Here is a 13555-nt window from a genome sequence, read left to right as displayed (position 1 = left end):
TGCCCTAAATTTTGCCTGAATATAAGATGTCTTTAAAACAATACTCAGTTTAATCTGAAGAGTTCAAGCAAAGAATTCCTCTCAACTGTACATTAAGTAATGTCAATGGCTAATTACCTTCATAAGTACTCTATTTCTAAGCCAATATGGAACACAGTAATGTATGAATTTCTCAGTCTAATAATCTTATTAGGGACCTACATTTTCACGAGTAGAAGATTATTCAGAAAAAATAGATCTCATTTTGCAGATGGGTTTTGCTAGCTGTTGTCCAGAGGCTTCTCTTTGGTTGTCTTGTCAGTGGAGGCACTGGTTCTTAGATTAGTCAAATTCAGTGTGACCTATAAATAGCCAATTGAAGTAGCTAAGGCACTACTAACCCTCACTAATTGCTAAAATGCACACATGAAGCTGTCAAAATATCCAGACACTACGATTCATCTTTCCACTTTTCATGCAGGCAAATATACGATGATGGCTACCTTTCCTCATGGAAGTTATATTAGCTTAGTTTTCCTATTCAAAGGTTAAACTTTTGTTTAGCTTTCAAACTTTGATGCAAAATAAACCCCCTGAAAAATGCAGGCAGCTTGGGAGAAAAACAAAGAGATCTGTGAGCAGTTGCAGAGCTACAATCTTGTTGGGATCACAGAGACATGACTGGGTGTTGCAATGAAGGGATGCAGGTGTTTTAGAAAGAACAGATAGGGAAGAAGAGTTGCCCTTTCCTTAAGAGAGAAGCTGGAGTGCACAGAGCTCTGCCTGGGGATGGATGAAGTTAGGCAAGCTAAAGCCAAAGTGGAATTGCATCATGACAGGGATTTCAAAGATATAAGTTGATTGTAAAAAGATATTTTTGAGGTCTGTATTTGAAATTTAGCTGCTGCATCAACTGGAAATGTCTACAAATTTTTTTCCTATTTTTTAAAAACTCCCATAGAGCTTCTTGAAGCTGCCTGCATTTACAGCCAGTTCAGAGAAGAACTGTATAGTAGCAGCTGCGTTTTCATGCATTACCTGAGTTCACCTCATTTATGTTTAATATGTAGAAAATGCTGCCATTTTCCAGTTTTACTGCTACTCATATTTTATATAGTTCACAGGGAGAAACTGAAAGGCTAGTGAAAGTGATCTCTGTGACTGCAGGCAAGCCAACTAGTGTCACACAGTCAGTCTGAAATACTAACCAGAACTCCAGAAACACAGTATTTTCCGTGATTGGTTTATCCTTCCTCTTGTAGAGCTCACCACTCCCCTCTTTGACCTGATGCTCCTAACACTGCAAAACCTGAGTACACATTGGATTTGACATCTCTCTGGGAAACAGTATCCAAGGCACAAGAACTAATGATTGGTTTTAAAAGTTCCAATGTGATAGTTTTCAATGCATTTTCACCTTTGTATACCCCAAAGCCAGTGACACCCAGGTTAATCAATGTCCTGAGATGTAATCACAAGGTGTTGAGAAACAAGTTCTGCAGGGAGATACAGATAAACAACAGCTTAATGCTGAAGTGGAAAGAAGTGCTTCATATCAATTCAAGAAAATTCAAAATTAGACAGGGAAGGCAGACAGAATGGGGCACAGCAAAGAACCCATAAAGATCAGCAACTCACCTGTAACTCTGATTAGTAACAACTGTTTAGCAATCAAGAATGGTTTAGCAGTAATCCTTATTTCTAAGTGGGAACTGGTGTTAACAGTGTAAGAAAAATAACCTTTCTGGACTGCAGATTCGGAGGGAGAAAAGCACCAGCATTAAGTCCTTTTCCACTCCTGCCTTTCACATGTTCCCAGCACTGACAGTTCCCAAGGACCAGCGTCTTTAAGGGAAAGTTCTCCTCCCCTTTTGGTTATTCTTCTTAGCCCTCATGCTCTAAAAGGTAATTTGTTTTAACATATCATTGAAAAAACCTGGCAAGGTTTCTCCTTGTTAGCACTTATAAAAATTAAAGTTTTTTGGACGGGTTTGTTTTTAAACAAAAATAATTGCAACTCAGATTTTTTGAGAAAATGGGAAAACCAATATAAAAATGTCATAAAAATGACACCACAAAACCAGAGGAAGACAGATAACATCTTACATATGTTAAATGCATGACATAAAGTCTCACTTCTATGTCAGCCTGTGCAATGCTATAGAGAGGAAGGTGTGAACTTCCTTTGCTTGACGGGTCTAGATAAAGTCAAGGTATCAGTGGAGAAATAGGAAACAGATGGAGATGGGGGGCTCTTGAATCACCCTTTGCTGCTTTTCATTCACTGGCATAGGCCAACATAATGAAAAGCAAGTTAAAGAATTGTTCAGCACTCAAGTTAAAGAATTGCTCAAAAGAAGAACTACAGCAACCATGGGAGCTGTAAGCAAAAGGATACTTAAGAGGGAATACCTCGATTAAACACAAGCATCCAAAGACACAAGCACTAGAAAGACTATGCATCATCCCTCTGGGATATTGACACAATCAAATACCTCTATAAAGTGCCTGTAGGCCAACACACACAGTATGGCAAACAAACCAGAGGAAGGATAGATCTGTGTGTAGTCACAGATCCCACTGTGATTATGGAGATGGATAACTCCCGTGGCTGGAATGCTGCCATGAAGGGCTATACACTATTTAGGAGAGAGATTGGGAAGGTGTGGTAGTGGAGTTTCCCTCTATGAATGAGGTAATACTTGGAATGGATTGAGCTCTGTCTTGGTGAGGATGATGAGGGAGTGGAGGGCTTATGAGCTTGGATAAAATGACAGACTGGTAAGGGTGATGCTGTTGCGGGTGTTTCCTACAGGTTGCCTGGGCAGGAGAAGGAGGTTGATGAGGCCTTCTACAGGCAGCTCGAAGCAGCCTCAAAGTCACAGGCACTGGTTCTTGTGGGGGATTTTAACTACTCTGACATCTGAGAAACAACACAGTGAGGCACAAACCATCCAGGAGCTTCCTGGAAAGCCTTGATGACTACTTCCTGACACAAGAAGTGGATGATCCCACAAGGAATGGTGTGCGGCTTGATCTCATACTGATAAACAGAGAAGACCTTGTTGGAGACGTGAATGATGAGCACAGCCTTGGCTGTAGTGACCATGAGACTGTGGAGTTCAGTATGGGGAATGAGGAAGCAGGGCAGTAAGATGGTAACCATGAACTTCAGAAGAGCTAACTTTAGCCTTTTCAGGGATCTTCTTAGAAGAATGCCATGGGAATGAGGCCTGCAGGAAATAGAAGTCTAAGAGAGCTGGTTGATATTCAAGGATCACTTTCTCCAGTCCCAAGAATGCTGCATCCCAGTGAGAAAGAAATCAGATCAAGGGGAAAGAGGCCTGTGGATGATCAAGGAACTCCTGTCATTACTTGAGTGTGGGCAGGAAATATGGAAAATTAGAGTCAGGAAATTGAATCAGTGTCAGGACACTTGGAATGAATACACAGAGGTTGTCACAGTGAGTTTAAATGAGATGAAGATGGTCAAGACCCATCTGGAATTAAAGCTGGTCAAGGCTGTCAAAGACAAGAAGGGCTTCTTCAATCCACTGTGGTCCCTTCCAACTTTACCTATTCTGTGAATCTCTAATATGAACTTGTCTCCAAAGGAAGAGCACCAGTACACAGCACTTATCTCCAGTACAAGAGCACCATACTGCAAGCTATTCTTTTCCCAAAGTGTTATCACTATTTCCCATTCTAAAGGATTCTTCATAAAATTTAGTGTCACTGAGAATCAAGCCCAAAATATCAGCCAAATTCTTTATTTATATCTGTTGTATATTATAATATCCTTAAAATTAAAGGACTGTTTTTTTTTAAAGTTTTGATACAACACAGTTAGATATCAAAGTTTTGAATAAAGTATAGTTTTAAAGTGTTAAGACAGCATTAAAAATTATTAGTATGTCAGTACCGTCTGAGCAGACAGCTCTTTAATAATAATGGACAGGGAATTTAAAGAAAAAATACTTCAGAGAAGTAAATGGATATTCTTTCCAGCAGAATGATTTCTTTAAAGACAAAAATCCAAATTATGCACTCCTTTTTTGAGTTTCAAAAGAACTCCTTTGAAGGCAAAATATACCCAACCAAAGCAATTAAGATGAGAAGAAGAAAGACAGAGAAAAAGAATACTCCAAGGGCCAAGTATGTAAGACTGAAAGGACTATTAAGTCAAAGTACAATCATTCATTTTCCCCTGAATTATATTTATTTAATACAAACATAAATATGTGCAGAACAGATGAATGGGTTACCAGAGAAGGTAAAGCAAATGCTATCGAATGCTGTTATTTGGAGAGCATCCCCATTATCAGAGAACTGTTTGCTGCAAGTTGGTCTTGAATTCAAACAGACACCTGCCTAAGTTTTCTTTCCATGGCTCTGTGAGCAACTACTAGAAAAGGACAAATAAAATTTTATAAAACATAATCTACAACAGTAGTGCTTCTTAGACTCCAGTCTTGGCAGTTGTAGAACTTTAGGTAAATTTCTCACAGGTGACAAAGGAAGAAATTTTTACTTTAATTTTTACTTTTGGACTACAGCCTTCCTCTCTAACGCTTGTCTTTTTTTCTGAAGGAGACGAGGAAACAGAGCTTCCTCTTGTCCCTGTCATACACTTTCCATGAGATGAAAAGCAAACTATGTGTCAGATTTTGCTGTATGAGTAAGACTGTTCATAAGCTTGTAAGTTCTATCAGATGCCTTTCTCATTCCTTTGCTCCAAGAGTCAGTGTATCAATTCACTTTTATGAAAATACTTATTTATGGATTCTTGTTCAAAATACCTGAAAATCCTAAATACAAGAAAAAAGAATCCGTAGTAAGCTAAGTTTGTACAGTGTTTCATGGTTCCACTACAACAATAACAAATAATTTGAATGAAGTATTTTGCATCACAACTCCTGCTCAACACCTCAGCTGCAGAAAGCTGGGATGTTTTACAATTTTAAATGTCACTGCAGAAAACAAGACCATATTCTTTCAGTCATATTTCCTCACCTAGTGTACACATTTATAGATAGTGTCTGTACTTGCCTTTGGTTATTTATAATGACTTGATGCTAATTAAAAGATAATTTACAAAGAAGACTTCCTAGAAAGTCTAAGTAAGTAGATTTCTTCTAAGGCCTCATGAAAAATGAAGAGGACAAACTTTGTTTTAGCTCATGGTGACAAGCATCAGATGCTCCTCTAGGCAACACTTGCTAGGGGCACAGCAAATTTTTTCAGAGGCCTAACTCTGATGGATGCACAAAATAAGAATGACTGAGAGCAGAGCTTTCAAGAGGAAAAAAGACCAGTGGGCTTCAGAGAAAATGATGTTTCAGACTACCTGTGTTTTTATAAATTGGAGCTGAGAATAAAAATTTAGGATAATGCGGAGAAAATATTACACTACGTGCCACAGTTCATTAAAGTACCATGCACAGAGCAAGCAGCTACTTAAGTAACTGAACAGATCCTACTCCACATTTTATTTTCATTGAGAAGAGATGGCTTCAATGACTTGAAATGTATTGCTGACTTACCTTTCCTGGCTCCCTTCTGTGATGTCGTAGAGATGATTGGCACCTCCATCAGCACAAGCTCTCAGGGCAGCTGCAAGTGAAGAAAGAGAACATCAGCACATTTGCATTATAAATAAAAACCCACAACTAGTTGACAGCACTCTGTAAATTAATTGTTCATAGTGGCATAGGGAATAAGCTTGAGATCTTGTATGGCTTTTAGCTTCTGGTACTTGACTGCTTTCCCTGTTTCTCTAAATAGAAATTTGAACTGTTTTGATCAGACTAGTACCAATCTTCATCTGACTGTGCCACTGCACATGCAAATAGCTTATTTCTGTTATGATAAAGTTCTATATGTCTAATTCAACAAACAACAAAGTTGAATTTAGCAACAATTTTAATTGAGCAGCAATTTTATATAAAATAATACAATCAAATATAATCAAGCAGATACAAAAATAATTTGGAAGTGGTTTGGATAAAGCATAAGCAAAACTGACCGGGGTATAAACCCGACTGGGCTACTGGGGGGTGGAGTTCTCACCCTGCCTCCCGTACGAAAAACAAAGGAATCAACAAACACAACTTATATACTTATATACATATTCATCAATATTTTCCCATAAATCTCCTCCCATTTTCCATTCTTGAAATCTACATCACTGTACTGCACAGTGCCTGCTCTGCTTGTTTCTAAGGGATCTTCTTTGGCTTTTGGTGGTCTCTTGTGACGAAGGCTTCTCCTCATCGTCCCTGTCCTTTGAACAACCCCACAGGTTGCACATGCGCCCCAAGTCTTGTGTTATAGAAGCCAGCACTATATTCCAAAAATAAGCCTTATTATTTCATAGATACCTGGAATCATCCCAATTTTGTCCATTTCAAGTCTGATTCCTTAATTATCCCGAGGCTTATTCCGTTTGGGATGTTACTTATCTCAAACTACATCCTGCATCCTAGTTTCTCATTAACATCTGAAAATATCTGTTCTGTGACACTGATTACATATTTTTTTACTCTATTACTTTTTAACAAATATTTTCTAAAATATTGATATAGTTATAATTCTTAGCACGAATCGGATTCATTAATTACATTTCTATCTATCTGAACCTGCTGCCCAGCCAGCTTAAACTACAGACAGGCAAATATTAAAACCTGAAAAGGCCACCCTCCATCTACAGATGGATCCTCCACCTTGTCACAAGTGAGAACTTGCACTGTAAACACAACTATCTTCTCACCCAGGCAGAAAGTCCCCTATGGTGGCTCTACAGCAACCTGCATAACAATTGGGAAAGAAAAATAACCAAGAGTTAATAATCACAACACAGTTTTTTTTTTTCTTTTTCCCCCCTCCTCTGACACAAAAATGGTAACTTTATTACAGTTCCTATATTTTTCCACAGACTGTTTGACTCTTCTGATATAAAGTAAGTGGTTTATGTCTTAGCTTTAAATCTTGGACTATCCTGGTACAAAATCACAATAATTTTCAGCACTTCCACCTAACTTGGTGACTGCAAAGGGCATGTGCCACTAATTCCAGTTGATTTAAACAAGCAGAGACATGCTGTTCTCTTGTGATCCTTTTGTTTATACAGATTAAAGTCAGAGAAAAGAGACAAGTCTAACACTATTACAAAATCAAACATTAATTGGTATCTTTTTTCATAAGCTTCCCTATTAATCATCATTTAACTAACACAGCTCTTTCATGAGGTTTTTAAAACCTGATAAGCTATTAAAGATTGAAAATGACCATCTTGTCTTAGCAGCCTTTATCAGTTTTGCTCTGAGATGCACAAGTGAGATAACTACAGCACTCAAGATAAAAGAAGCTGTTGCTTCCACACTAGGGCAGAGTGTTCCTTCCAGGCACAGAGAGACTGACTGGCAATACTGAAAGGGCTGAAAGTCACAGGGCCAGGGGGAAAAAAGAGGAGAGATAAGTAAAAAAAGGTACAAACAATCAGATCAGGCACTTCTTGCTGCTAAGAATCCAATTTTCAGCCAAAGCCGCTTTCCTTTGGTGTTTATTTTTCAGTCAGAACCACCTGTCAGCAATGATACAAACCGGTATCTTTCCTTCTGGTGCACATTAGATGGGCAATCCACCTCCCCCCTACTTGGCCAGCCTATACAAATTGGGACAACAGAGTTCACCTCTATAGCTGTTCTCATCTTTAAATCATTCTTTCCTGTGTGGGTGCTAAACTCCAACAGGGAGTGTTTGTGAATGAATATCTAGTGTGCAGTACCAAGTGACCTTGGCTGAGGATTTTTTTGGGGGGCAGGGAGAAAGAAGGAAGCGGGACAAAGCAAAAGCTACCAGTTCATCACAGGTGACTTTGGGTACCTCAGCTTTTTTCTTTCAGGCTGAAGCCATGAGCAGAGCAGGAGAACAAGCACTGTACTCCTCTGTATTGCTTCTAGCACAACTTCTGCTGCTGCTCTCTCCAGTACCCACCATGGCAAGCACTACTGCCCTCAGCCTTCTTGTACAGACCATGCACTTCTCTGTCCCCTTAACCACTTCACCCACTCCTCACAGCCCCCACTCAAACCCATATTAACAAGCCAAGGACAAGCAGATTTGATCCTGAGAAATCTTATTAGGTGAAGAAATTTCTAGATTATTCTAAAAGCTTGCCAGTCACTTACTATGGTGATTTCCTGCTTCAGGCAAGTGCCTTATCCAGTCTGATGAATATAACATCACAAGACAAGAACATCACTTTTTGCCTGCTGTGTTTGACTGGAAGATTTTAGCTTCTCCTTTCAGTGGAGGTTACAGCTGAAAATGGATTGATATACTTCCTTCCACCTGGATATTTCTGTTCTCTCAGGGAGTCCAGCTCACACAGAACATAGTAATGGCCCATTGCAAGAAGACTCTGATACCTGTCCTTAAGTCAGGCATCCTATCCACTGGCTTATTCAGCAGAGAGAAGGCATCTAAGCAAGATCTAGCACCTAAGGTACATGACCTGCTTAAAGGATGTTTCCCAGACATTTCCAGACAGTCACAGCTTTTTCCTTCTGAAAATGGTGAGTTTTCCATCTATTCTTCCACATAAAAAAAAAAAAAAAAAAAAAAAAAAAAGTAGCCTATAACTTCTGGGAATAAAAAATAATGGCATGAGATACATAACAAGAGATTAAAATATATTATTGGTCTCAATAATTTTAACACAGCCAGGGCCTTAACTGTTGTATATTCTCTCAATGGACTTACAACAAGTAAAGCCTGGCCCAAGATCTCTTCATCTGATCTTACAATTTTAAAATGATATGACTAAAAAAACCAAACCAAACTAAGCAGTACAAAACTGTACTTGTTTAGAGCAAATTTGGGAGAAAAACCTCTAAAGGGGTTCCTCTAGAAAGCAGATCCCAGTGGCTCCTCCCCTAACTGGTTCAGGAAAAGATTTCTTTGGAGAAAAGTGGAAAAAACCTGTTTATTTAACAGGCAAAGCATTCACCCGCACAAAAGAAATGAACAATATTAAACAATAAAATCTCTTGCTCCCCCAAAGAGATCACAAACTCAGAAAGTCCCCTTGGTGGGCTGTAGCTCAGCTCACTCAGTCTCTGATCAGTCCCTCTGGTGCTGGAAATGCCGCGGCCCAGGCCCAGGCCCGGCCTGGTGGGCCACAGGTGCTTTTCTGGTTTTTTTTTTTTTCAGAGCAGGTTTAAACAGGTCCAAATAAAAAGAAAAACCACAATCCAGGGAACTTCTCTGCCTCAGCTAGCTAAAACTAACTAAAAAGCAAAGGAGAGTTCTGTCCCACTGTCTGTCTGTCTTCAGACAGCACAGTCCAGGAGCAGGATGCTGAGGGAGCAAGAGCAGTTTCTGATAACAAACTCTGTGCTTCTTCTCTCCCACCCTTCACTCTCAGAACAACCCTTAAAGGTACAAAACTTATTATCCAGCATAAAAAGAACAGACAACTGGGGATACAAGCATCATATAGCCAGCCCAGGACAAAACCAAATCAGTCTTCAGTCTGGTACATGTAAAAATACTAAGATTCTCCCAAAGAAAGGAAGGTGCCTAAGTAACAGTTCTATGAGACTTAGATATTCTTCACACAGATATGGTGCTACTATTTGATATCTCAAATCAAAAGAGTTGCTTTATATAACTGCAATTTAAAGCTGTCCCTCACATATTTATTCTTATTTATAAAAAAAAAATTAAACTTCCATAGCATTGTAAAGTTATTTAGAGAAACAATTTATGAGGCACTGATCCTTTACCAGCAAGTTAATAACTTACACTGAAATCAAACAAAGCCTCAATTGCATTAAGGAACTAGCAGGTAATTAATAGATTGGCTGGAGGCCAGTAAATCATAATATTTCTACAGCTATGAACTAAGCTTTGCTTGACAAAAACTAATGATATATGTTAGCTGGAAGAATATGTATCATTATTACCTGGAAGTGTTTAAGGAGATGGTCAGCAATTCTAAGCTCACAGTTTGGATGGAAAATTCTCTATGAAAAATAACGGGAACTGATTTTTAACAGTGCCTTTTTTATTAAAGACAAATTTGCTTTACAAACAACTATTTGGCCAAAGTGCACGATGGTAACTGTGTAGGCAAATCTAAGAATCTCTAGGCACTTTGCAACAGCTCACACAAAACCTCATTAATTATTTCAGCCGAAACTGAAGGACCTGAACAAGATTTGGGCTTTGTTTTGCTTGGCTTGGCATTCTGAAAACAGAAACAATTTCTTCTGAGATGTTTTCAATTCAAATAGATGAAAAAAAAAATAAAAGGTGGAAAGTGACACAGATGGATGAAGTGCTAAGGGTCACAAATGGGTCAAAGACAAGTTATCCTGCAGGGTGACCAAAGTGGATGGTGAGACTTATAAAGTGAAGAATAACTTAAGAGGCCAGTCAAAACACCAAAGGTCTTCCTCTTACCATCTCTTCTGCCCCAAAAGATACCATCACATTATGGCAGACTCCTCAAATTTGCTAAGTGGGCTGCACATGGAAGTATGCTCTTGCTTATGTACGTCAGAAAAAACTAAGTTACCAAAGACATAATCTCAGGATTAGAGGTATTTATCCTGGCCTCTGTGAAGTCATACATACTAAGGAATTGGCTTATATTACATTTAACTAATATAATATTAGTTTATACTAGCAAATATAAAAAACTTCCTGTCCAAGTAGCTCACTGAGCTCTGGTGGGTCAGGAGAACTAACACCTCCAGAAAAAACATCCTAATATGCAGTTGGTAGCTGTAGCTTTCTCAACCAGCAAAGCTGGAAGTAGAGGAGGTCTGTGATTTCAGTTACCCAGCTCAGCTGCAGAGCCCCATGGTACCATTTCATGCTTCTGTTATTAGAAGAGATGATGCTAAGAGGACAAGGACACAAGAGCACTGCAGCCCCAGCTTAGCATGTGAATTTGCACTCCTTGGCATTACCACAAATTACCACCTTTACAATCTGAATATTCTGTGTTAAGCTCCACTGCTCAGAAATAGCTCTGTCTGCCAAATTACCACCTTTTCTATCTGTTGGATTCCTTTCTCATAAAACTCCAGTGTCAGTCAGGGAACTAGGGCATGGAGATATAATAAAAAAATCAACTGTTTTATTGTGCAGGAGGGGGAACTCAATGCCACTGTCAATAACTACTTCCCAAGTTATTGGGAGCAGCATGTGCTCAGTTCAGTCCAACTCTTGCCATGTCTGAAATTATGGCAAGAGCTAAAACCCCTCAGCCCCATCTATGCCAAGGAAGAGTTAGAGCATTTTATGAAGCCATCATCCTATCTAAGAGTTTCTCACAGGCAGCATGAATGAAGAAACAGAGGCCTTTCTGAGCAATGCCCTTCCTTTTAAATGGTGCATCTTCTGCTAGTAACCAGTGAAGTATTTCCCTTTAGTGACTGAGTTTGAGGCACCATTTTAGGGCTAATTATTAGTTTTTACAAAAATTATTCTAACACAACAAAACCACTGGAAACAGTTTACTTTATATTTACCCCTTTGGCAAATATAAAAAACTTCCTGGCCCTGTGAGACAGGATATGAGCAGCATATGAAACACACAAAAAAATGGGGTCTTGGCTGTGAGCTAACAAGTTCCAATACTTTTTTGCAGAAAAGGAGCAAGTATATGCTTGTTTTCAATAGCCCTGCAAATTCAGGTAGGTCAAAAGACTCCACAGAAGAGATGCAACTCTTGCAGACTAAGATGAGTGCATAGAAAGGGAATACATTTATAAACATTACCAATACCTGGGAAAGAAAAGCATAACCTTATTATTCCTATTCCATTATTCCTTCCAATTAGCATTTAAAATATATTCTTGTCCAAACCGATCTTAAAATAAATCTTTTTTTTTTTTGCTTAAATTCAAACTTGTGGCAACTATCCTTAAACTGCTTTAGTATAGCCCCTCTGTTCCTTTTCTAATTTCACACAACTTCTTCTAGGTATGCAATCTCTTTCCCTCATTCCTTTATTGATTCAGTAGCCTGGTAACCATAATTAACCTGCCAGCAAAATCTACGCATAAGAGAACTCCGCTTAATTAATGACTTGGAGTGCAGGTAGTACTACATATGTGAAATAAATGGTAGATACACAGAGAATTGCTTGCTTGGCTTGATACATAGGGCCAACACATTTTTGTCCCAGTATTACTAAAAAATAGCAGTTACCAACAACAAAATGCATAATCAGTATTTATGTGCTGTCTCATTTTCTCCTTTGTCCTCCTGCAGAACCTGCAAAAATAAATTTAACAAACCCATGGCTTTGTACAGCTGCAGATTGCTAGAAAGGGTATCAAACTGCATCTCAAACTATTGCCTCCCACCCATGTGTTTCCACCTGTGTTATCAGGACTGTTTGTAACTGCTATTCCATTTCAATTACAGGGCACTGCAGACGTCCCTCTTCTGTCAGCTGCAGCTCTGTTTAGCAAATCCACTACCAGTCCATAATAGTTTTCTGTTTTATGGTTGGACACTGGTCTTGCTATGAGGCTTTTTAACTATTTAAAACAGATCTATCCTTAAGTTGCAAATGAGTGGTTTGGCTACTTAAAGAAACACCATCAAAGACATTGGTGAAAGCAGGGTTTAATATGAATATGTGAAAATACAACTTTATACATTTTGATGACAAGGTTCACTCTATTACTTGCTACAAAGATGAAAGCATACAAAAGAAGATCACACTAGAAGCAATTTGAAATGATTTACATGGAAGCTGGGAATACTAGAGGGGGTAAGGGTGCAAAGGATCTGGATGCAATGATAAGGGTGCAAAAGGGCTTTGCAGCACTTAGTCATTGAGTAATTAATATTTACAGAGCAATTTGATAGTGTTCCCTACAATTAAAACAATGATTAACTATAGATTTGAGATGGTAACATTCATACTATAATCAATTCATATGCACACAGATAAAATAATGTGTGCACCCTTTTGTATTTGTGCAAAGGTACCTATCATAAATTCCCCTTGAGTTCAGTGAAACGCTAACATCAAATCCCTTTGTGTTTGCCAGTAGGCAAGGCTGCACCTAAAGGAGTGTGGAGATTGGGTGGGATGGGGGCACCAGCCCAGGCCTCAGTGTTAGTGACAATTCTTTGAGTATCACAGACTTGAGGGCATGCGAGCTCCGAGGTGTCACACTCAGAGGGTTGCTATTCTAAAATTGTTTGTGTATCCAAGAAAGATCCACCAGCTACAAATCTCTTATACCTAAACCATGACTTCTAAACTATCCATATCAAAGAACACAGATACCCATTAGTCCTGAGGCAAATGGATCACCAACACTGCAGCTACGCTCCCAGGTGGACCAGACTGGATCCCAATATGTAAAATGACTGTCCTTTTGGTAAGGTAATGATATGTTTCCTATAAAGCTGCTGTGCTTCTTTAATGACTCTGCTTTGAGCTGTAAACATCATAGAGATCTCAGCCAAGGAGAGGCAAGATCCATTAAACAATTAAATATGGGAAGACAAGGAAGAAACCAATATGAGAATGAATTAGGAA

At 38.9% G+C, this 13555-nt stretch overlaps 1 protein-coding gene across 2 annotated transcripts in view; it reads right to left on the bottom strand.

Moving 5' to 3' along the window:
* The window catches only part of TPK1 (thiamin pyrophosphokinase 1), a 302876-nt gene that overhangs the window by 181188 nt on the left and 108133 nt on the right, over positions 1–13555 (bottom strand). For both annotated transcript variants that reach the window (XM_054273950.1, XM_054273951.1), the window contains one exon: positions 5523–5592. In XM_054273950.1, the coding sequence (XP_054129925.1) occupies positions 5523–5592 (70 nt within the window). The remainder of the gene's footprint in view (positions 1–5522; positions 5593–13555) is intronic.

This window comes from Melozone crissalis, unplaced genomic scaffold, assembly GCF_028551555.1.
Source record: "Melozone crissalis strain CALT ecotype California unplaced genomic scaffold, PUWL_Pcris_2 ptg000016l_1, whole genome shotgun sequence".
NCBI lineage: Eukaryota > Metazoa > Chordata > Aves > Passeriformes > Passerellidae > Melozone > Melozone crissalis.
This window is presented reverse-complemented; position numbering and strand designations above follow the sequence as displayed.